Source organism: Somniosus microcephalus, chromosome 3, assembly GCF_052327205.1.
Source record: "Somniosus microcephalus isolate GS21.2 chromosome 3, FLI_Smic_1.0, whole genome shotgun sequence".
In the NCBI taxonomy this organism is placed as follows: domain Eukaryota; kingdom Metazoa; phylum Chordata; class Chondrichthyes; order Squaliformes; family Somniosidae; genus Somniosus; species Somniosus microcephalus.
The window spans coordinates 288,947,400-288,972,094 of record NC_140989.1 but is presented as its reverse complement, the minus strand read 5'-3'; the positions used below and the strand labels follow the sequence as shown (position 1 = coordinate 288,972,094).

Below are 24,695 nucleotides of genomic sequence, written 5' to 3'. Positions count from 1 at the left end.
ATGATGAATGGAGACTCCTTATGTGACCCTCAGGAATGGTTGTTTGTTAAGAAATTCATACTGAAATCTTAAGGGGGGAGGGATATAGTAATCTGGGATGTTATGATTAAGGTTATCCACCAGGTGGTGCTGTAGCCAATGCTACTACTAAGGTCAGAGGTTTGCTTCCTGTATAGGTCAGTACAAGGTGGAATGCCAGGATGCTGATGCAGGCTGTCTGTAAACGTGTTTCCCAGTTGTTAATAAAGTACTCGTGTTAACTCTTAACATCTAGCCTCTTTGAGTTCCTTGTTCCACTTTCTGGATTTATCACACGCATAATACCCTCTTTTCCGTGTAACACGGCGAACAGTATCTGTCTCCGCCTTCTCTGTACATGACATGGCTGACATCTGCTCCTCAACGTTTTCACATTGTGAGGCCAATTGTAACGTGCGGACGACCGTTAGACCATGCCCTTCCTCTAGCAATTTCCTCCGCACATAGGCTGACGTGCACCTACTCAGGATAGTGTCTCTTATTTGATTATCCGCATCCCCCCCAAAAGCACAGTCTTTAGCAGCCTGCCGCAAACGAGTAGCAAATTGTTGCACAGTCTCACCTGTCTTCTGGGACAACTTATGAAAAGTCTGTCTAGCAAATGCTGCGTTGACCTGGGGCACGAAATAGTGATTCAAAGCACTAACCGCCGCCGTGTAGTCTGCTGGCTCTCCTGTGTCCGGTAGAGTGGAAAAGATATCCTGGACATCTGGTCCTGCTAGGTGTAGAAGTAGAGCTCTTCTCCTCTGCTTTGTGGCAGCTGTAGAGGTATCGTCGATAATGAGTCCTTTGCCATTGACATAAAGCTCAAAAGACGTTAACCACCTCGTCCATCTTGGACCCAACGCGACTGGCTCGGCGAAACATGCAAAATTTTGAATGCCGGTCTTTTCCATCCTAGCTAACTAAAACTTGGGCAACTACCTATTTAAAATGATTCCTGTTCGTTATCCTCGTTGCCAATGTTGTATGAACACATTCAAGCATAGAATCAGGCAGACAGGCTTCTAACTACGATGTTCTCTTTATTGGTAAAATGGCTGACTGCCGCTTTCCCGGGTAATTCCCATAATGCAATGCACACTACATTACCGTATTAACTGGTGTTAAACTCGCACATTGCATTACCGTATTTACTGGTGTCAAACTTGCAATCAATACACGACAGTGATCTTCTCAGTCAAGGGGCAATTAGGGATGGGTAATAAATGCTGGCATTGCCAGCGACGCCCTGATCCCATAAACGAATAAAAAAAAAGTCATAGTGCCGTTTAAATGTACTGCACCTGGCAGGGCTTAATGCTGACACTGGATGCACAAGATAGTCAAAAGAGTTCCATTCCTCAGCACGGACATCCTTCTGTTTGATTCTAAAAATCATCTGAATAATGGGAATTACAAAGAAAATGCAAGCAATTATACATGTGCTGCAATTCAGATTTTTTTTAAACTTTATTTTAATTTCAAAGAAAAGTGACATTTAACATTTTAAACAGTTATTACAGTTTAATTTCCATACTGTATAGAATTTAGATTTTTTGATTTATAAATGGCCAGACCATTTCTTTACTACATAATACATTAAAACATAATTGCATATTCATAATTATGTGCAATGAACCAACAGGGAAAACAGCCACTGAGGAAATGACATATATATTTGTATATATGTATATATAAAAAAAATCAGTATTTACAAAATAGCACACAGTATCAACGGAGCTATTTCTTATTTTTGTTCAAATTTTCTCCCTCTCTTCTGAAGGTGTTGACTCATGCTGGGATATGGTTTCAAAGGCCCAAAAGCCTTTCAGTACCTCGCCCCAAGTAGCCATTCTTTTTGTGTGTGTGTGTATGCCCTGACAATGAATGTTGACAAGCTATTCCACTATGAAGGGTATGATCCTGTTCTCAACCAACATCCATATACGTGCTCTTTCCAGTAGGAGCCACTGCATAGTAATCGGGGATTGGGTTCCCGGCCAATTTTTCCCTCCCTAGTCCAGGGGACGCTAAGGCTAATTCTAGCACTTCAACTGCTGCCCAGCTGAGATTAACGAACACAGACCAAGAATCAAACCTTGGACTTTCTGGTCTGCACAATGTACTTTTATCGCCGGCAGTGCCTTTACCCAGGAGACCATCGAAGTGCCAACAGAACTATTCTAATCTATAAGGCAAAAGACAGCCAGAAATGGTCAGGCCTGATTATTTTTCTCGAATCCATACAAGTACATTCACGCTGCACAGCAGCTGTGCAGAACAGTGCTGCAATGCTCCAAAAATATAAAGGACAACTGCTTTGTCTTTCACATCATTTTGATGGACAGCTAAAATGAACCCAACGTTGATTATTATGTGTACAGTGCCGTATGCAATAGACCACTAAAGGAGCAACACCTGGTTTCTTATCAGCGCTGAAGGAACACATCAAGGGAGAAAAATAACTTTATGCTGCACCAAATTATGATTCATTTAAAATCGGCTCCCAGCCCCAAATGCAGCAGCCAGCCCATTTATATTGCAGAGCACTTTCTTCAGTTAGGTGGATTGACTTTAAAAGAGGCGCACATGTGAAAGTTTACATACATGTAGTTCTTTTCAAGTTGCAAACAGCGACTATTTTATCTGGTGCTGGGGAAGGTGGTCTATACAGGTCACCAGGAGTTGAATTGCTTCACGGGCCTGTTCAGGGAGGCTGCAGTGCTTCATCTGCCCAGTCTGCCAGCAGCCAATGCTTTCTGGCCACCCCTGATGTCGAGCCACTTGTATTTAAGCTGCCATCTGAGACATGGGCAAAACCACATATCTTAGTTGCAGGTGCTGCCTTCGATGGCAGGATCACTGCTTTGTTTACATTCACGCGTTGTCACCAACTGCAGAAGTGCCGTTGCCAGCTCACTGCAGATATAAGCTGGTTACAAGTATTGCCGCTAACTTTTTAGCAGCGACCTTCGTACTAACCCTGTCTTTTAAAATATTTCACTTTGATTTACATTTCCTTTAGTATCACTCAGTGACCAGAAGATGGAGATATGTTCAGTGGAGAACGTTCCAAATATTTGTCTCTTTATATTATGTTATCCAGACACTTTGTATAGTACTCCACCTATGATTCAGGAACCATCAATATTATAAAATCACACCATGTACCAGTTTCTGTCATGCAAAACTTTTTTTTTGCTGGGGCAGTGGATTGGGGAGAGAAGGTTCATTTAAACATTGAAAGCTATTTCCAGTGGTCGATACCCTCTTTATACCAAACAGAATCCAAGCTTTAAAACAATGCATCATCAGCGAATGTGCCACTGCAAATCTGATTTAAGATGAATTTTAAAAAACACTGCTCTGTGTATATGTATGATAGAAGAACTTTAAAAATAAAATCCAAGGCGGTAATATGTCCACTCTTTCACATTGCAACATTTTTTCTACTTTTAAATCATTTCTTTTTTATTATGTAAAAATTGCAACCACATCACCAAAGCAAAATAAATATTTTTTTAAAAAGAAGCTGCCGGAACGAGTATTCACATTAGAACGTTGTAACTTTCAGCACTGACATGAAACTGACATAACATTCCAGACTGCAAAGTTAACATTGGAATTGTGCAGCAAGTTAATCTGCAGCCGAAAGATACATTAATATTTTAGGTGGCACCCTAAGCATAGGGTCGCATCTGAAATGTTAACCTTTCTCTATCAGATTCTAACTGACCTCTTTTGCATTTTATGTTATAGAATCCAGTAGATTTTCTTTTCATCTCTGAAAAGTTAACAGGCCTGACCCTCCCTCTGTAGAAACAAGATATTTTTATCCAATATTATTGCACCTCTCTCTCACCCACCATACAGGGTATTCTTCTAAAACATAGCATTGCTTTGCAAAATGATTCTTACTTACTAATCGGGAGATCCCAGGATGGGCAGTTTTCCAACATCAAAAATATGTGTATGGGAATGGTTAAAAAAAAGTTATTTAAAAAAATCTTAAACAATTGGCATCAATACTGGTAGGTTAAGGGGCTAAAAATTGAAAGAATGCAATATATTTCTTAGACAATGCTACTCATCTCAAATACAATGCTACATGTTTGAAGAGACATAACCTACAGGTTAATTGTGATATCTCTGAAATGCCTATAACAGCTGAAATACAGACTTCTGGAGTGAAGAGTGTGGGGAGAGGTGAATACCAAATTACAAATACATTTATTACACTGTAAAATACGAAATGTTACCAATGTCACATCGATCATATAATAATACTGCAGGACTGGTCGGCGTTTTCTGGTGTTACTCTGACTTCTGGTTGTTGTTGGAAATGCTCTGGCCGCATGGAATAGAAGTTTGAAATCAATGAGTAAAAGTTTGTTTACAGGTTCTGTCCTTAACGTCTCCTGTTTGTGTTTAAAAAGCTGTCCGGTGAGTAACACTGAACACTGGGCAAAGTTGCAAGACTTCAGTTATCAGCCATGTATTTCCCTATAAAAGAAACAAAACTAGATAAGCAAATACTGGAGTCACATTCAGACAGACCACAGGGATAGCTGGTGTGGAAAAGATAACACAGGTGTGGTGTTTTGACAATAGTGTTAAAGGCACATTATTGAGGCAGAGTAGAAGGAACTTCACTCGATATCCAACTGTACCGTACCTGATCTCGGATGTGGGTATTTGCTCTAGGAATTTCCTCAGGAGTTCTGTCAATCGGTTGCCGTAACTTTAGTGGAATCTTTGGACAGATGCATAAATGGGGTTTCTGATGATCTACTGCTGAAGTTATGTGGCCGATCAGGAGAAGTTGCCAAGAAATTCCTGGGGGTATATTTTGACTTTTGGTCAACTGGCCGCACTGGTCAGTCGCCTGTTCAAGCAGCGAAGAGGCCCCTACGATTTTGAGGCCCTGGCCTCTTAAGTCTGGCAGGCGAGTTGTGGGGCACCAAATGTGCGTCTCAGGGTAGCTGCCAGCAAGGTAAGTTGTGGGGGTGGGGGCAGGTGATCGGGGAGGGTGAACAGCTCCTCTGGGGCCCACAAAAATAATTCAACACTTACCTTTAGCGGTCCTCTTTGATTCCATCACCCGTGGTACTGGGCCATGTCCAACCTAAAATGGCAATCGAGGTCCTATTTACATCATAGGGCCATGATTTCCATATTGAAAGGGGCCTATTGTCTTTGGTCACCCGGTGGTAGGCCCATTTCAAAATGGAGCTGGCTGCATTGCCGGTGTTAATGGGGCGATAAGACTACTGTTCCAATTTTCAGGCTGTTACTGGCCTATTATAACGCCAGACGAAGGCAATGAAAATTGACCCCCAGGCATTGGTACCTAAAATAAGGGAAAGTGTCTCTGGCAATACATCAAAAACCGAAGCACCATAATGAATACCCAAAATAATAATTGTACGCTGTAAATTCTCATCTCTCTAAACTTTGAAAAAAATCTGGTTTTTAATACAAAGGGTATGGATATAATACAGTTAACATCTATACATCTATTTTGGATATAATGTGTTTTATCAATTTTGATTTAGAACCATTAAGGTTTACAGCAAAGGTGGCCATTTGGCCCATTGTCTCAACAGTCTGTACAACAATAACTTGGTTAACAGCAGTCAGCATGGATTCAGAAGGGGATGATCCTGTTGGACCAACCTTCTCCAATTCTTTGAGTAAGTGGACTGTAGTAAGCCACATGATGTGTTGGACTTTGACTTCCAAAATGGCTTTTGATAATTTCCAGATAAAAGACTATTACACCCAAAGCTGTGGGGATTCAGGGTGAACCCTGGGAAATGGATAAGAAACCGGCTGAAGGATAGGAAACAAAGTGCTTGTTAGAGGAGTTATGATGAAATGGGGGGAGGAGGTGGAGATTTATCCTCATGAACCAGCTTGTTTTCAATGTCATTTCAACAATTCTTTTTCAACAGTTTCACTTCTAAAGATTTGTTTTGAGAGTAAATTGTTTTTTCACATGAGGCGGGGCAGTGCCCCTAATGCAGTGGGCACCCACCATTGCCAGAGAGATGAGGGAACCTCCTCTTGACCCCAGAAAGTCCACTGGGGTCAGCGCTCCAGGTTCCAGGTGGGTGTGATCCTGGCATAACTACCAGAATCGTTGGCCAAGCGGATTTTCAGGGCCATAAGGGAGTAGGATTTACTGGATTGCTCTTCGAAAGACCAGCACAGATTTGATGGGCCGAATGGCCTCCTTCTGTACTATTCTATGATTCTATGTAGGTTTTTTTTCTTACAATGAGATAATGTAAATGATTAAAACTACTGTATGATCTTTGAGAATTACCTGCTGCAAATCTCTTTTTGATGAGTGAAAACCTATATCCTGCTCCAACCAATTCAATATCGACACCAGACAGTGTGCTCCCTTCGCTGGTGAACTGGACAGCCAATGTTGCAGGCTTACTTGGACCTTCGGATAGGTGAAACCTGGCCAGGAGAGATCCAACACCTAAAAGAAACCAGCGGAAGAACATGTATACAGAGGAGGCTGGAACTTTACACTCAAAATGTGATAAGTTCCCTTTGGCAAACAAATTAGGGAGGTCAGATGACATGGGGCTGCACTACACTGGAGGCTCAGTGTGTGTGTGTGTGTGTGTATGTGGTGAGAGAAAGTTAGTAGCTATGATCTACCACGATAATGAGCTGCCCATATCAGTCATACTGACTTAGAAATGTCAGGTCAGGCACTTCGCCATTGTGAGAGATGGAAGACTGGAGGGTCAGTCATCTATGGGTCACTCTTGTACCCTACTTTGCAATCTGCTCAAGAGCAGCATTGATGTCGGGCTGGGAGCAGATCATCAACCTTCCCATTTGTACAAAGTTGGTCTGTGGCTTTGTAAATCTAAATGCAGGAAGGGGGCAATTAAATTGCAAATAAAAGTCAATCAAATTTTATTTGTTTGAAGCTGTAATATAAATTAATGATTGAGACATCTTTAACTCCATAACTGCTGGCTCTCCTGAGGGATGAAGGGGGAATAGTTCACTTTTGCAACACTTTGCCTGTAAAGTACTGGAAAAGTTTTTTTGATTCTAATGACTAACAGTGTAATTGCTTCATTTTCGTGTAATGTCATTGCGCCACTTGAACTTGATGCTGTCACGACACATGGGTCTTCCAGGCATTCCTTTCGAAAAATAGGGCAACCCTTTTTCAATATTTTCATTATCTGTTTTCATTTGAATTGTATCATAAAAATAACTCATTAACAGCAACTTTGTTTCAACACATATTTAGTTTTACTCCTATTGTGATCGCTTTCTTTGGGATCCTTACACCATGTTACCCAATGAGGAGAGATCTGCTCCTAGGCTTTTACCGAGGCCTTTTGAGTTTCCTTCCCTGTAGAGAGGTGCCATGTCATCACATTGCACTTCTGATAGTGTGGGGGAGTTGTCCGTGTGAATGCACTTCCATGAACAGGAGCCCATGTTTTGTGCCACTGTTCCAACCCAACTCATAAAAGTACAAAGTAAAGTAAAAGAACATTAATACAATTCAACAAAAGTCCTGGGTGGTGGAGTGGGTTAAAAAATTGTTCTTTCAACTTTGGGCCCTCAGTTTGAATGTAGCACAGACTAAAGGAATGAAAGTCTACCATCTGCTGGCTATAAGGAGGACACAAATAACCTCCCAGAGATGTCGGGGAACATAGGGTCTAATGAGAGGGAGGAACTGAATGAAATCAATATTTGTAGGGAAATGGTGTTCGGGAAATTGATGGGATTGAAGGCTGATAAATCCCCAGGGCCTGATAATCTACATTCTAGGGTACTTAAGGAAGTGGCCCTAGAAATAGTAGATGCATTGCTGGTCATCTTCCAAAATTCTATAGACTCTGGAACAGTTCCTAATGTAACCCCACTATTTAAAAAAGGTGGTAGAGAAAAAACGGGGAATTATAGACCGGTAAGCCTGACATCGGTAGTGGGGAAAATGCTAGAGTCCATTATAAAAGATGTAATAGCAGAGCACTTGGAAAATAGTGACAGGATCGGACAAAGTCAACATGGATTTACAAAAGGAAAATCATGCTTGACTAATCTACTGGAAGTTTTTGAGGATGTAACTGGTAGAATAGATAAGGGAGAACCAGTGGATGTGGTGTATTTGGACTTTCAGAAGGCTTTCGATAAGGTCCCGCATAAGAGATTAGCGTGCAAAGCTAAAGCACATGGGATTGGGGGTAAGGTACTGACTTGGATAGAGAACTGGTTGGCGGACAGAAAGCAAAGAGTTGGAATAAACTGGTCTTTTTCCGAGTGCCAGACAGTGACTAGTGGGGTACCGCAGGGATCGGTGCTAGGACCTCAGCTATTCACAATATATATTAATGATCTAGACGAGGGAACTAGATGTAATATCTCCAAGTTTGCAGACGACACAAAGCTGGGTGGGCGTGTGTGCTGTGAGGAGGATGCAGAGAAACTTCAGTATGATTTGGACAGGTTGGGTGATTGGGCAGATGCATGGCAGATGCAGTATAATGTGGATAAATGCGAGGTTATCCACTTTGGTGGCAAAAACAGGAAGGCAGATTATTATCTGAACGGTAATAGATTGGGAAAAGGGGAAGTGCAACGAGACCTGGGTGTCCTTGTGCACCAATCGCTGAAGGTAAGCATGCAGGTGCAGCAGGCGGTTAAGAAGGCAAATGGTATGTTGGCCTTCATAACGAGAGGATTCAAGTACAGGAGCAAGGATGTCTTGCTGTAGTTGTACAGGGCCTTGGTGAGACCACACTTTGAGTATTGTGTGCCGTTTTGGTCGCCTTATCTGAGGAAGGATGTTCTTGCCATGGAGGGAGTGCAGTGAAGATTCACCAGACTGATACCTGGGATGGCAGGAATGACGTATGAAGAGAGATTAGGTCGATTAGGCTTATATTCGCTAGAGTTTAGAAGAATGAGAGGGGATCTCATTGAAACTTATAAAATTCTAACAGGACTAGACAGACTAGATGCAGGAAGGATGTTCCCGATGGTGGGGGAGTCCAGAACCAGTGGTCACAGCCTAAGGATAAGGGGTAAGCCATTTAGGACTGAGATGAGGAGGAATTTCTTCATCCAGAGAGTGGTGAACCTGTGGAATTCTCTACCACAGAAGGCAGTTGAGGCCAATTCATTAAATATATTCAAGAATGAGCTAGATATATTTCTTAAGGCTATAAGGATCAAGGGATATGGGCGAAAGCAGGGACAGGGTACTGAATTTGGATGATCAGCCATGATCTCATTAAATGGCGGAGCAGGCTCGTGGGGCCGAATGGCCTATTCCTGCTCCTATCTTCTATGTTTCTATGTTTCTATAAGGGTTCTATGTGAAATACCAACCAGCAATTAGTGGGCATGCATCCAAAGCAAACAAAATAGGCCTTTCTTCGATTTCCGTACCTATGTAAGGCTGTGCAACCCATGCAATTGAACAGGGCCCCGAGCCAGTCAGTGGCCTTGAGCGGATCCAGTGACAGGACACGTATGCACTATAGGACACACTGACATGCAATATAGCAAGTTACCGAGCACAATCGGGGCCCCCAACCCAGCTGGCGAGCACCATTGGTCGGCTCCTCGCAAGGTAGCCGCGGCGAGTGCTATGTTAATATAGTACATAACAAACCATTTTCAATTTTTTAAGTTTATTTTTACACTGGTGAAAGCAGAAACAGAGCCTGTAATAGAGATCTAAAATAAAATGTTTCGTTCAATAGCAGAATTTCATTCTCGAGTTACCTCCATTTTCAGATTTCTGGGATATATCTGGGATCTTCCAAAGTATCCTATGTTGTTCAGCATTCCTTGAAAAACAAAGGCCAGTCAGGTGGTTACTTACAAAAGTTCAAACTGCTGAGATGAACAAGACCTGTCTAAGTTGTTCCTCCTCTCCTGAAGGTGCTGATTCATGCTGGGAATGGGGTTTTTATTTTGGTCATCTGAGAACTGGGACCTTGCCTAAGTGATCATTTTTAACATGTGTGCCTAGTCAGTGAGGGTCAGCAGGCTATTTCACCATGAGGAATATCACAGTGGAGTCAGCCCTACCCTATATGACGTCAACATGAATGTACTTTCTGGCAGGAGTCACTGTATAGCAGATGAAATTTAACGCAGAGAAGTGCGAAGTGATTCATTTTGGTAGGAAGAATGAGGAGAGATAATATAAACTAAATGGTACAATTTTAAAGGGGATGCAGGAACAGAAAGACCTGGGGGGTGTACATACACAAATCTTCGAAGGTGGCAGAACAAGTTGAGAAGGCTGTTAAAAAGGCATAAGGGAATCCTTGGCTTTAAAATAGAGGCAGAGGCCGGAATCTTCTGGAGTCCGTGCGGGCACAATTGGAGGCGGGTCGGATAGGAAATTTGAAATAAGTTGGAGCAGGTCGGGACCCCGCCATCATCCCGTCCCCACGCGCCTTTCCCTTGGGCATGTTTGCTGGTGCGGCAGTGACCCAAATGGCAGAGGCAGGCGACCTAATTCAAATCATTAACAGGTACTTGTCAGACCCTTAAGCACCTTTTGTAGCCTACCTTTCAAATTTCCCTGGCTGCCCACGGGATTCACGCAGCTCGGAAGCCATGTCTATCAGCCTGAGGCAGGAGTTGAGTGGCCATTGCTCCAGCTGATTAGATGACAGCATGAAATGTACTATAAAAGCTCCCATATTATAGCTGATCACATTCCTCAAGCAAAAACTGTTGATGACTGCACTCCCAGCACAGATTTAGCTTTCTACAGGTTGCAAGTGTTTGCAGTAAAGTTGCCATCCAGTCTCACTTCATTGGTACAACCTATCACTCCATTGACAGGTTGCTTCTCTCATCTCTACTTGACCTGCCATCTATTCCATCAGCATGGGTGCCATTTATACTGTCTCACCTTGATCCTCAGAATCGGACTATGATGAGCCCCAACACCAGCAGCACCAGGCACACCAGCAGCATCAACACCACCAACATAGGAACAGGAGTAGGCCATTTAGCCACTCGAGCATGTTCCGCCATTCAATGAGATCATGGCTGATCTGCGATCTAACTCTTTTGGCCCATATCCCATAATACCTTGGTTAACAAAAATCTATCAATCTCCGATTTAAAATTAACAATTGACCGAGCATCAATTGCCGTTTGCGGAAGAGAGTTCCAAACTTCTGCCACCCTTTATGTGTAAAAGTGTTTCCTAATTTCACTTCTGAAAGGTTTGGCTGTAATTTTTAGACTATGCCCCCAGTCCTAGAATCCACAACCAGCGGAAATAGTTTATCTCTATCTACCCTATCTGTTCCCCTTAATATCTTGAAAACGTCGATCATATCACCCCTTAACCTTCTAAATTCTAGGGAATACAACCCTAATTTGTGTAATCTCTCCTCGTAACTTAAACCTTGAAGTCCAGGTATCATTCTGGTAAACATATGCTGCACTCCATCCAAGGCCAATATGTCCTTCCTGAGGTGTGATACCCAGAACTGCTCACAGTGCTCCAGGTGTGGTCTAACCAGGGCTTTGTATAGCTGCAGCATAACTTCTACTCCCTTGTACTCCAGTCCTCTAGATATAAAAGCCAGCATTCCATTAGCCTTTTTGATTATTTTCTGTACCCTGACACCACGTCCTTAATGTCTTATTACATTTTAATGATCTATGTACCTGAATCCCCAAGTCTCTTTGGACCTTCACTGTTTTTAGCTTTTCACCATTTAGAAAGTACCCTGTTCTATCCTTTTTAGGTCCAAAGTGGATGACCTCACATTTGCTTACATTGAAATCCATTTGCCACAGTTTTGCCCATTCACTTAATCTATCAATATCCCTTTGTAATTTTATGCTTTCATCTATAATGCCGCCTACCTTTGTGTCATCGGCAAATTTGGATATATGACTTTCTATGCCATCATCTAAGTCATTAATTGTGAATAGTTGAGGCCCCAACACAGATCCCTGTGGGACACCACTCGTCACACCCTGCCAACTTGAGTGCCTACCCATTATTTCTACTCTGTCTCCTGCCGCTCAGCCAATTTCCTAACCAGGTCAATAATTTGCCTTCAATTCCGTGGGCTTCTACCTTAGATAACAGTCTCTTATGTGGGACTTTATCAAATGCCTTCTGGAAGTCCATATAAATAACATCCATAGACATTCCCCTGTCCACTACTTTAGTCACCTCTTCAAAAAATTCAATCAGGTTTGTCAGGCATGATCTACCTTTCACAAATTCATGCTGGCTCTCTCTGATCAACTGAAAATTTGAGGTGTTCAGTCACCCTATCCTTAATTAAAGACTCTAGCAATTTCCCAATAACAGATGTTAGGCTAACTGATCTATAATTCCCTGGTTTCCCTCTCTCGCCATTCTTAAAAAGTGGAGTGACATGCGCAATTTTCCAATCTAAAGCGATGGTTCCTGAATCTAGAGAACGTTGGAAGATTATAGTTAGGGCATCTGCAATGTGCTCACCTACTTCTTTTAAAACCCTGGGATGGAATCCATCTGGCCCTGGGGATTTGTCACTCTTTAGTACCATTATTTTCTTCATTACTGTTATTTTACTTATGTTAATTTTATTGATTCCCTGTCCCCGATTCAATATTAGTTTATTTGGGATTTCCGGCATGCTATCCTCTTCTACTGTAAATACTGACGCAAAGTAATTATTCAACATGTTTGCCATTTCCCCATTGTCATTGACAAGAAAAAAGAAAGACTTGCATTTATATAGCGCCTTTCACGACCACCGGACGTCTCAAAGCGCTTTACAGCCAAATAAGTAGGTTGGAAGTGTAGTCACTATTGTAATGTGGGATACGCAGCAGACAATTTACGCACAGCAAGCTCCCACAAACAGCAATATGATAATGACCAGATAATGTTTTTTTGTTATGTTAATTGAGGGATAAATATTGGCCAGGACACCAGGGATAACTCCCCTGCTCTTCTTCGAAATAGTGTCATGGGATCTTTCCTGTAAACCTTATAACCTGGTATATTTAGTTCCCAGTCCTGACTGTCCTGCAGCCATGTCTCAGTAATGGCTACCATGTCATACCCTCCAATTTGAATTTGTGCCTGCAGTTCATTCAATTTATTCCTTGTATACTCCGTGCGTTTATATAAAGAACACTTATTTGGGCCACTCACCCTAACCTGTACTTCAGCTCTAATGTTTTACTCACATGTTTCTTATTTCTCTCTCCTGGTTTAATCGCTTTACATCTTTTAGTTTTCTCTTTACCTGTAGTGCCTAAAGCACAATTTCTGACACTTACTCTACTCTCTTCCCTTTCGTTTGTTTTTGAACTACTATTTGTACTGCAATTTCCCCTCACCCCCATTTACTAGTTTAAAGTCCTTGTGACTGCCCTATTTATCCTTTCCACTAGGACCCTGGCCCCAGACCAGTTCAGGTGGAGCCCATCCCAACGGTAGAGTTCCTTCTTGTCCCTATACTCGTGCCAGTGCTCCATGAAATGGAACTCTTCTTTCCCACATCACTCCTTTAGCCACGTGTTTACTTCCCTAATCAGCTTATCGCTACACAAATTTGCACGTGGCTCAGGTAATAATCCAGAAATTTATAATCCTTGAGGTCCTGTTCTTTAATTTAGTTCCTAGTTCTCCCCAAACAGGACCTCTTGCCTACTCTTCCCTATGTTATTGGTCCCAACATGGACCACAAGGACTGGACCCTCCCCCTCCCTCTCCAATATCCTTTCAAGCCAGTTTGAGATGTCCCTTACCCTGGCACCAGGTAGGCAACGTACCATGTGGGACTCTCGATCTTGCTTACAAGGGATGCTATCTGTCCCCCTAATTATAGAATCCCCTACAACTACCACATTACGCTTCCTCTCCTCATTCTCCTCCCCCATTAGGACAGCCTCCTGCTTCGCACTGCCTCTCCTCTCGCTGTTTAAATCTTGCCCCCTCCTCCAACCTCCTCCACAACCACCTTATGCTGCACAGGACAGAGGGCATCAGCGCAGGGCTGCACCACGTCAGAGGCAGTACCCCCAATACAGTGTATACAGGCAGAGGATGAGCTTCCTCAACATGACTGAGCAGCAGTGCCAAAGGAGGCTCAGGCTATCACGCCAGGCGATCGCAGACATTTGCACATTGCTCGAGCAAGACCTGCAGTCCAGAGGAGCGGCTGGACATGCCTTACCAGTGTCAGTCACCAGCGCTCTCAATTTCTTCGCCTGAGGCTCCTTCCAGGGATCTGCAGCAGATATTTGCAGCATCTTGCAGTCGGCTGCCCACAGATGCATCATCCAGGTGACTGATGCCCTCTTTAACAAGTAAACCAATTATATCAACTTTGCCACTGATGAAGCCAGTGTTACTGAGTGGGCGCTCAGCTTTGCCATTCTGGCCGGCTTCCCACGAGTGCAGGGCATCATTGACTGCACACATGGCCATCAGGGCAGCCCATCATCACCCAGGAGTCTTTGTCAACCGCATGGGCTTGCACTCCCTCAATGTGCAGCTGGTCTGCAACCATAGGAAGATCATCATGCGTGTGTGTGTCAAATTCCCTGGCAGCTGCCATGACTCTTTTATCCTTCACCAGTCCACCCTCCCTCAGCTCTTTGCTCCTCCAAACAGACTTTCCAGCTGGCTGCTTGGAGACAAGGGCTATCCACTGAAGACATGGCTCATGACACCCTTGAAGAGGCCAAGTACTGAGGCCCAGGAGAGATACAATGAAAGTCATATTTCCACCAGATGTGTCATAGAGCAGACAATATGGATGCTCAAAATGCGCTTCAGATACCTTGACAGATCTGGAGGAGCCCTTCAGTACGCAGCAGCCAGGGTATCCAAAGTCATCGTGGTCTGCTGCGCTCTGCACAACACAGCGCGGCAGTGAGGATTAGCGCTGCATGAGGAGCAAGGCACTGAGCGCACAGTCTCTTAAGAGGAGCAGGAGGAGGAGGAGAAGGAGGAGCATCAGCTGGAAAACAAGAAGGAGGAGGAGCAGGAGGAACCTGCAGGCCAGATCCCACCAGCACCCGAGCACGTTGCTGCCGGGGAGGGCAGGGATGGCCTCATCATGGCCAGATTTACTCAACTTTATGCATTACACCCATATGGCTGCCACATGCTGCACCAGGTTGGCAACACCCCACAGCAACACCATAAAGCATCCCTACAATAACCAAGCCATTCCTTTCACACTGATCACCATTGCTGGAGGTACCGTTATGTCTCACCATTCACTGCAATTCACTAAGCCACTTCCAAAGGTGCACACAAATTTCTCCAAGACCAGAAAGTGGTGAAAATAAATTTTTATGATTGACATCACATTAGCGGAAACTTAACAGTAACATTGAATAAAACACCCAAGTGGCTACCCTTGTGAATCTACTTGTATGTCATCTTTCTCTTATGCGTGCTTCTATGAGGTGCAACCCCTGTGGCTTCAGCAGAGGTAGAGGCAGCCTGCTCACTTCCCAGCTGCGACTGCTTAGATACTCTTGGCGGACATCCTCTGGGTTTCGGAGCCTGTGATCGCCCCGCCAAAGTCTGCTCCTCCTGCGACTGTGCAGGGGCAGACTTGGCCATCCCTGTCCGAGGAGGCATTGGGGCTCTGACTGAGGGCTCTGAATGGGGGAGCAGTGTAAGCGCTTTGAGAGGAGCCCACGTTTCCATGTCCCCTCTTACCATCATCCTTCTCAGGGCCACCTGCACTTCCCTGCTATCTAGGAGCTGGATAGCACCTTGCTGCACATCAGTGGGGCCATGAGGACTCACGTCTACGCTGACATCCCTCCTAGAGAGGAGGTTTATGAGCCATTGCCATCTATGCTCCATAGATAGCCACCTATTCTCCATAGAGATCATGTGCTCCTGTGAGTGGCGCATTAACTGCTCCATGCAATTGGCCATCCTATCCATGGAAGAGCCTACAGTCGCCATCGCCTGCAACACAGTGGTGTTCATGTTGGAGATGGACTCCTCCATTCTCTGAACATTTGCAGACATCATGGGCGCAAAACCTGTCAGAGCCTCCAGCATGTCTTCCTGCATCTCCAGGATCGCCCTCTTTCTGGATGGCCCCTGAGACTCAGGGTCTGCATGCAGCTAAGCTGAGCTGGGAGCATCCTGCACCCTCCAGCAAGGACTCTCCACTGCTGTCCCTGTCTCCACCATCTTCTCTTGCTCACTTGTGACAGACCAGGTGGAAACACTACTCTAACTTGCGTGGGACCCACAAGGTGTGCGTCTCTGTGCTGGTGCTGGGTGCACTTATGTCTGGTGACATTGCGCCCTCAGAGGCTGAAGGTTCCTTTGAGGAATTGTCTTCCTCTTCCTTCTGGACAGTGGGGGCGGGCTCTTGATGGACCTGTGGGAGAGTGAAGAGAGGAGTTAGATATGCCATATGAAGAATGGGTACAGACACTTATGCACATGATGACCATTCAGTGGCTGATGACATCAGTCCCCATATGAGTGACTGATGTATGGCATGTATGATATGTAATTCTGTCACCAGGTTGCTGAGATGTCCCCCTCTCTCCGTCTGCCACCTCCAGCTGCTCGGCCACTCCAGAGACTTCCAATGCAGCCTCCTCTGCTGTTGTGAGGGTGGCAAATAATGGAGGCTCACCTCCAGTTCTCCCCCTCTTATTGTGCACTCTCTTCTCCTGCAAGGAGGGAAAGAAGAGAAGATTGAGTGAGAGTGATGGAATGAGTGTAAGGAATGGATGGGTTACATCTTTAAAGAGAGACTATGATGGAGTGGGGTGGCAATGCCAAATGGGCTCCTTGCGTGTTGTTAGTTGGTATGATTACATTAGGATGAGGGTGAGTGTGAGGTGTGGCTAGTAAGATAGGGATGTAATAATGTATATAGAGAGAGGGATGGGTGGACATGCAAAGTATGTTGGTGTGAGTAAGGATGTGCAGGAGTAAGGTCGGGAAGGCAGAGTGATGGGGATGTGATGAGAGGCACAGCAAGATGAAGTTGAGTGTGGCTTTGCACTCACCTTTCCTGATCTAATGAGATAATTGAAACATTTCCGGCACTGCACTCAGGTCTTCCTGAACACATCCCTGCAATTCACCTCCTCTGCAATTTGGAGCCAGGCTCTTTTTGTCTCCTAGGGAGGTCTCTTCCGCCCATTTGAAGGGAAGAGGACCTCCCTGTGTGCTCTGACTCCCTCCACAAGCATATGGAGGGAGTCATCGGAGAACCTGGGTGCAGCTCTCTGCCTCTGTGCAGTCATGTCTCTAAGTGTTTGGAGCAATCAAAGCCTCCAGTGCAGTGATTGCACAATCCTAGATGAACCTTCAAATGCAATGTCATGGCTCCTTTAAATATACCAGCTGAAAACACGTCATCGATGAAGTCATCAGGCCCGCACTATTTAATAGGGCCGGGTAACACGTAGGACGGGCTTAATAGGCCCCATTAGTGCAAAGTCGATTTCTGCAGCGGGATGGAAGCAAGAATGGGGTCGCGACCCGCCACGATGACCGCCCGCACCGGACCCGCCCAGGTAAAGAAAATTCCAGCCATAGAGTACAAAGGCAAGGAAGGTATGCTAAACCTTTATAAAACACTGGTTAGGCCCCAGCTGGAGTATTGTGGCCAATTGTGGACACCAGGAAGGATGTCAAGGCCTTGGAGAGGGTGCAGAAGAGATTTACTGGAATGGTACCACGGATGTGGGACTTCAGTTATGGAGAGACTAAAGAAGCTGGGATTATTCTCGTTGGAGCAGAGATGATTAAGGGAAGATTTAATAGAGGTGTTCAAAATCATGAAGGGTTTCAATAGAGTAAATAAGGAGAAACTGTTTCCACTGGTAGAAGAATCAGTAACCAGAGGACACAGATTTAAGATAATTGGCAAAAGAACCAGAGGCAACATGAGGGAAAAAATGTTTTCACTGCGAGTTATGATGATCTGGAATTCACTGCCTGACGGGGCGGTGGAAGCAGATGTAATAATAACTTTCAAATGGGAATTGGATAAATACTTGAAGAGGAATTATTTACTGGGCTATGGGGAAAGAGCAGGGAAGTGGTTCTAATTGGATAGCTCTTTCACCGAGCTGGCACAGGCATGATGGGCGAACGGCCTCCTGTGTATATCATTCTATATTCTATAGCAATCAGGAGTGGAACCCTTGCTAATTGTTCCCCAGCTTAGAATGCTAGGCATTGAAGGGAAAGACAGAGTTCTTCTAAATGGATTATTTAGCAAGTAGAGCAACAGAGCGATCATGACAGGTAGAAGTGCAGAGGGATAATGAGGGCAGGCAGAGAGTATGAGGGGTGGGCTGGTGACCGTAGAGAGTGTGGAGCAGCGATCTGGACCGGTAGAGAGTGTGGAGGTGTGACTGGTGATCGGTAGAGGGTGTGACTGGTGATCGGTAGAGGGTGTGACTGGTGATCGGTAGAGGGTGTGACTGGTGATCGGTAGAGGGTGTGACTGGAGATCGGTAGAGGGTGTGACTGGAGATCGGTAGAGGGTGTGACTGGTGATCGGTAGAGGGTGTGACTGGTGATTGGTAGAGGGTCTGACTGGAGATCGGTAGAGGGTGTGACTGGTGATCGGTAGAGGGTGTGACTGGTGATTGGTAGAGGGTGTGACTGGAGATCGGTAGAGGGTGTGACTGGTGATCGGTAGAGGGTGTGACTGGAGATCGGTAGAGGGTGTGACTGGAGATCGGTAGAGGGTGTGACTGGTGATCGGTAGAGGGTGTGACTGGAGATCGGTAGAGGGTCTGACTGGTGATCGGTAGAGGGTGTGACTGGAGATCGGTAGAGGGTCTGACTGGAGATCGGTAGAGGGTGTGACTGGTGATCGGTAGAGGGTGTGACTGGAGATCGGTAGAGGGTGTGACTGGAGATCGGTAGAGGGTCTGACTGGAGATCGGTAGAGGGTCTGACTGGTGATCGGTAGAGGGTGTGACTGGAGATCGGTAGAGGGTGTGACTGGAGATCGGTAGAGGGTCTGACTGGAGATCGGTAGAGTATGTGGAGCACTGATCAGGGCAAGCACAGAGTATGAGGGGTCGACTAACGAAAGATAGAGAGTGTGGAGGAGGGATCAGGATAGAGTATGGGCAGCATTGAATGGAGTTGGTGGAGTGCTGACAGGTCTTTTCACAGATTTTGTGTACAGAAGGAATTACCAGGCTCAGAGATACTCAGGCTAGACAGGGGAACCAAATTCTCACCAAATCCATCGCACCAAGTCAATGGGTGAACAGAGATCATTTCTTACCATGCGGCAGGTGGAAGTACAGCCTGTACTTTTGCTACTCCTCCATCCACGGGAGTGAGGAACTGGACATTATTGAGAGCGACAGGTGTAACCATTGCCTCTGCATTATATTTATAATCTATTCGAAGATCAGTGCTGGTGGGCTCACAGCGCCAGCTCACTGCTAGGTTCAATGGTGTGGACTGAATGCCCTGGGAAGATACCTTCAGAAAAGGAAGACGACTATTAATTCTGTGATTTTTATTATTTTTTAAATTAAATGTCCCCTTCAAATGTTCTTCCCTTTTCTCCTGAAGGTGTTCTGCTGGAGTATTGCTACACAGGCAATCTTCAGATACCTTGCCCAAGTAATCATTCCTCACATGAGCCCCGTCAGCAAATGACAATGGGCCATTTGACTGAAGGGAACCTTATCTGACATCTACTCACGTTTACTTTTCAGTTGGAGGCACTGGAGTGTAATCGGGAGCAGAAGCCCTGGTTTAATTTTTTTCCCTATCCTGGCCCCTTTAAGAACAGCCTGTTAGGCCACCTATCGACCTCGTTTTCCTGAATGCAGCTGGCCCCTAATTTTACATAGGGGGCCTTAATCAAAATTAGGCCACCTATTTGCATGTGCAAAGGGCCCAACGACTGCTTCAGGTGCAGGCCCTGGACAGCTCTTTTTCTGTCTTTAGCAATATGGTGCGCGTTGCACTTCCAGCCCATAATGAACATGTACACTCCGCCTGCCATATTGGGTGCTTCGGCTCCTGTTTTGTGCCTGAAAAATGGGCGCAGCACCATCGAACTTCTAGATTCTGTTTAATAAGCGGCATAATTACCATGTGCACCCAGAGACAATTGGGGGTAATTTTGACTTTGGGTGATAGTGTAAAACAGGTGACATCAATTCAGCCACCTGTTATGCATCTCTCCCAATTTTCATTTTAATTATCCCACAATTGCAGCAAGGTCAGATGTCTTCTGAATGTGACCCCAATTGTTGTTAGGGATTTAGGGATGCTGTTTTGGTGCGATCAACTAAAACTGTAACTTAACAAAAATACAACAAATGAAACTTAACAAATTAAATTACATTTGGTTGCCGGGGGTGATGAAGCACTCCAGTCCCTGCGGTGCCCACTAGTCACGGAAGACCTCGAGTGTGCCGTCGCACACCGCGTGCGCCATCTCCAGAGCCACCCGGGCACGAATGTGGCTGCAGAAGAGAGGCAGGCCGAATGACCGCCCGCTGCCTGGATTGTTGTTGCGGATGCGGAAAGACAAGCAAGTCACAAAATTCCCATCATTTAAAGTGGCCTCCAGCAACACTGCTTGACCAGGTGATCTGTTTAAATTTCTGTAATTAGGGGACAGAGCTCCAGGCAATAAGACTATTTGAGGGACAGCTCCACACGTAAGAGAAATGATGTGTGAAGCTTTGCTGCCGGTATTTCAGGGTAAGTTTTCTGAGGTACAAACCCTCATGGCCATGTGCACCCAATTTTTGGCTGCCCGATTTCCTGACCTGCAATTTCGGTTCTAAAAGTGATGCCATGCTACCAGTTCGTGCATTACAGTTAAATCCAGTCTCTCACTTAAATAACCAACTTTGGGCCAGGAACTGCCCACGGCACGCTGCTTTGTCCATTTAAAGTGGGGATTCTGGGCGTGGCTGCTGAAGCAGGCCTCTTAAAATTAGCTCTATGTTCTGTTGTGTGGAAATGTCATTTTTATTGTGTTTTCCAAAATTTATGCTGCATTTTGCCCCAATCCATTAGTTATGTTTGTGGGAACCCTGCCATTTTTGCACTTTTTTCCCCTCCTGCTGATGCTTCCGTTCATTATTCCTGCTTGTTGTTGCCAGTTAAATAGCACCATAAAAAGTGGTGAACAATGGCTTTCCTTTCGAGAGGCTGAACCTGCCAGATGCTTTAGATGAGGAAGAGGTGTTCATAAAAGACCACCAAAGGCAGGTGCCACAACACCCGAGATGTTTTGATCCTACCCATCACTACACCAGGACCTGCATTTTATAGACTTCTCCACTTTGCAGGATGTCATATAGTAATAACATCTGCTGTAGGATGACTTGCAGGCATCTGGAATAGGAACGGCTCTCCTGGTGCATGTGAAGGTTACTATAGCATGAAGCTTTCATGCTACCTTCCAAGGCCCCCCCCCCCCCCCGAGGAACAAGTGCTAAAGCAGGCAGTTTACAATGCACAGCTATACCAAATCAGTGTTTATAAGGGCCAACATTTGAATCACTTTTCCTCTGTGTGCAGTGTGATTGTACAAGCAGTACTATATTACACAAGGCAAAATGCAAACCCTGCTCCTACTTTTGGGTCATCATTTTAAGTTATATATGAATTTGATCACTGCATAAGTCTAATCTGCCAGAACATACTTTAAGAAATTGATCACTGGTTTGTAATGTGAAAGCCAGAAATCCACTTACCTGATATTTTAGCATATCCACATTATAATAGGTAGCTGATGGTTTCTGTTCAGCCACTTTTTTTAAATGAGTCATTAGATTTGGCATGTTTACCCAGAATTCTCTTGCATTGCCTTCACCTTGTGAAGTGTTACTAAACGAGAGAAAAAAGAATTTGTAAGCCAGCAAACTTTTGCCAAAATTAAGGAAAAAAAGAAACAGAAAATACTGGAAGTATACAGCAAGTCTGTCAGCAACTATAAGAAGAAAAGATAGGTTAACTGATAGGTTTGGTATTGAACCCTTCCTCAGAACTGAAGACTGAAAGATAAACAGGCATTATTGAAAAAGGTGGAAATCAACAAAGAAAAGGGGCAGGGAGACAAACAGAAACAACAGATACACCAATCACAGAAAGGGAGTAAATGGGCAGAATTAAATCAAACAGTTTAACCTTTAGACTGGCAATAGTTTCAGGAATTTTTTGATCGCTCTGGGTTGATTAACTTATTAACTTTTTAGCTCATGCACTGTGATGCTGAAATAAGCAAATGTTGCAGAAACAAAGTTATTCCGATGTAATGAGTAGCTTTATTACTGTAATACCTGTACTAGTGAATCACCTGTGGTGTTGCTCACAGTGAGTTGGAGGTTACATTCTTTTATAACATAGATTCTCTCAGCCCCATAGCAATTCTTTCTTGCTCCTAGCAAAGCCAGTATTATCTTCACCCCTTTGCAACATGGATTCTCTCTTTTTTGCTCCCCTCATTTAACAAGGTATTTCTTCCTCCTCGCCCTTAACAACGAACAACTAACCTTTCCACCCTCTAAAACAGGGTGTCTCTGCAGCTCTCTTCACTCCCCACTCAACAGAATCCCTCAGTCTCTTTCTCTCTGTCTCACCCGTCAATGGCCTACTCCTGTTACACTGTTCAACACAGATCCGAAGACAGTCTCTCTCTATCCTCCCGTAACAGGGTTCCTCTCCTTCATCCCCATTTTCTTCTAAATAGCATCGCTCTCTTCTCCAACTACATAGTCTCTATCTTTCTCTCTTTTCAATACCCAGAAACCTAGGTGGGTGGAGTTAAATTGTAGGGCCCAGTTACACTATGTCGCGGCCCCTTTTTCTGACTATCAGAATTTCCAGAGCATTTGGTAGTGGGTACAAGTGAAGGGAAATATGTCATATGATGTATTTCTGTCATTTGCAAGTCATCATAATATGCCCAAATATGAGTGCAAATGAAGGAAATACATCATATGACAGATTTCCCTTCACTTGCGTCCTAGCAATACTGGCCACATGGGATTGTAGAGCGAATGATTGCAGTACAGAAGCTGGTCCAGTTAAAAAGGGGGCTGTTTTAAATGTGTTTAACGTTGATAGAGCCAGCAGTGCTGCATTCTGATGCTGCAGCAAGTTTCCACCTCTGCCCTAAGCAGGGTACCCCAGTAAATGGTATGGACACCCGGCCAAAATGTGTAAATGTCCCTGACCCCTGAAAGTGGGCCAACACCACGGCTGCATCCATAAAACACAACCGGACGATCTGTCGCACCTCACACCCACCCCAAAAAACCTCCAGCTGAATTTCTGGCCCTTTCTCTTTATCTTGTTCCACAACTCTGTTACCCTTTGTGTAAAAAAAAAAATCACATTCCCTTCCCTTCTTACTCCTAACTTCCTAATTTTATAACTTGTGTTTTCACCATAGTGAACAATGGCTCAATTTCAGCAATCACCTTTATAACCTTGTAAACCTCAATTAGTTCACTAATTTGGAAATCTAGCTCAAAGTGACCAAAACAAATACTACTTGTTTAAAGAGAATAGTATTTATGTTTACTCTGTATGCCATTAGCTCTTATACAGGAATGTACTTTTTAAAAACATTTAAAAGATTCCATTGTATAAAGTGACAGCAATCCATATATCATTGAAATGGTTTTCACCCCCCTTCATCTGAAGACACGGACTCATCCTGGGATGTGGAGTCCACGAGCTGGTTGGCTTCGAGTACCTTAAACCAAATGGTAATTCTTAACGCATGAGCCCAGACAGTGAATAACAGCCTTGTGGGACATCACGGAGAGCCCAATTCTGTCTTCACCCGATGTCCACACACATGCAATTACCAACAGAAGGCTCTGGATAGTGATCAGGAGCTGGAATCCTGGCTGATTGATTCTCCTCGGTACAGGGGTCAATTGTAGCATCATTTACGATTGGTTAATTCAACACAGCCCTGGATGAAGACTGTGATCTTCTTGGTCTCCATGGCCCAGTTCCACACTGGTCATAGCACTGATCAACAGATCCATTTGAGGAGTTTGCATAGATCATTTGTACAGCAGGCAAGCCAGTGTAATGGCAAGATATACTGTACAAATGGTTTGTGTTTACTAGTGTACACAGATGGGTTGCTCTCTTCTCTCTTGGATAGTCTGTGATCTTGCGCTGAGATTACCTGCAGAGAAGCTGGGGGTTCGGCAGGATGTGTTCCAACCTGCTGCAGTTTGTTATGCAGAATGTGAGAACTGCAGGGCACTGGTTATTGGCAAAATGCCTGGTGATCCCGGCTGGAAACGACAGAACCATTTCTCCTGTAATTTTCACAATACACCTGTTAATAAAAAAAAATAAAGCTAGATGTCAAAAAGAAGAATGTCTAAAAAGATTAACATGTGGGATGGCCAGGCCCACTCCTGTCTCCACCTGATGTCCTTACCCCTTCTAGCAAGAGGTTCTGGATAGTGATCACGAGCCGAAGATCCAATCACAAAATAACAAGAATTGGAAACACTGGAGACAGTCTCGAGCTTTGCAACAAAATTATTGAGGCTAATTGAGTGAAAACTTAGTGAAGAACGGAATGCCACAGCACACAAATATGTAAAAAAATTCCAATTGCCACAACGTGTACTTAAAGGGAATCACCACCACAGAA

The 24,695-nt window shown here is 44.4% G+C and overlaps 1 protein-coding gene across 10 annotated transcripts in view; it reads right to left on the bottom strand.

Annotated features, from left to right (window-relative positions):
- Positions 1 to 1,463: 1,463 nt before the first annotated feature.
- Positions 1,464 to 24,695, bottom strand: part of sgip1a (SH3GL interacting endocytic adaptor 1a) — a 286,659-nt gene continuing 263,427 nt past the window's right edge. For 6 of the 10 annotated variants that reach the window (XM_085982720.1, XM_085982719.1, XM_085982721.1 and 3 more), the window contains 6 exons: positions 24,216 to 24,371; positions 21,763 to 21,895; positions 19,317 to 19,519; positions 9,805 to 9,869; positions 6,350 to 6,514; positions 1,465 to 4,524 (listed from right to left, as the gene is read on the bottom strand). In XM_085982720.1, coding sequence (XP_085838846.1) covers positions 4,502 to 4,524; positions 6,350 to 6,514; positions 9,805 to 9,869; positions 19,317 to 19,519; positions 21,763 to 21,895; positions 24,216 to 24,371 — 745 coding nt within the window. In that variant the 3' untranslated portion in view covers positions 1,465 to 4,501. Of the gene's footprint in view, positions 4,525 to 6,349; positions 6,515 to 9,804; positions 9,870 to 19,316; positions 19,520 to 21,762; positions 21,896 to 24,215; positions 24,372 to 24,695 lie in introns of those variants that run through there. The other 4 variants (XM_085982717.1, XM_085982716.1, XM_085982718.1 and 1 more) reach the window with 2 other exon arrangements.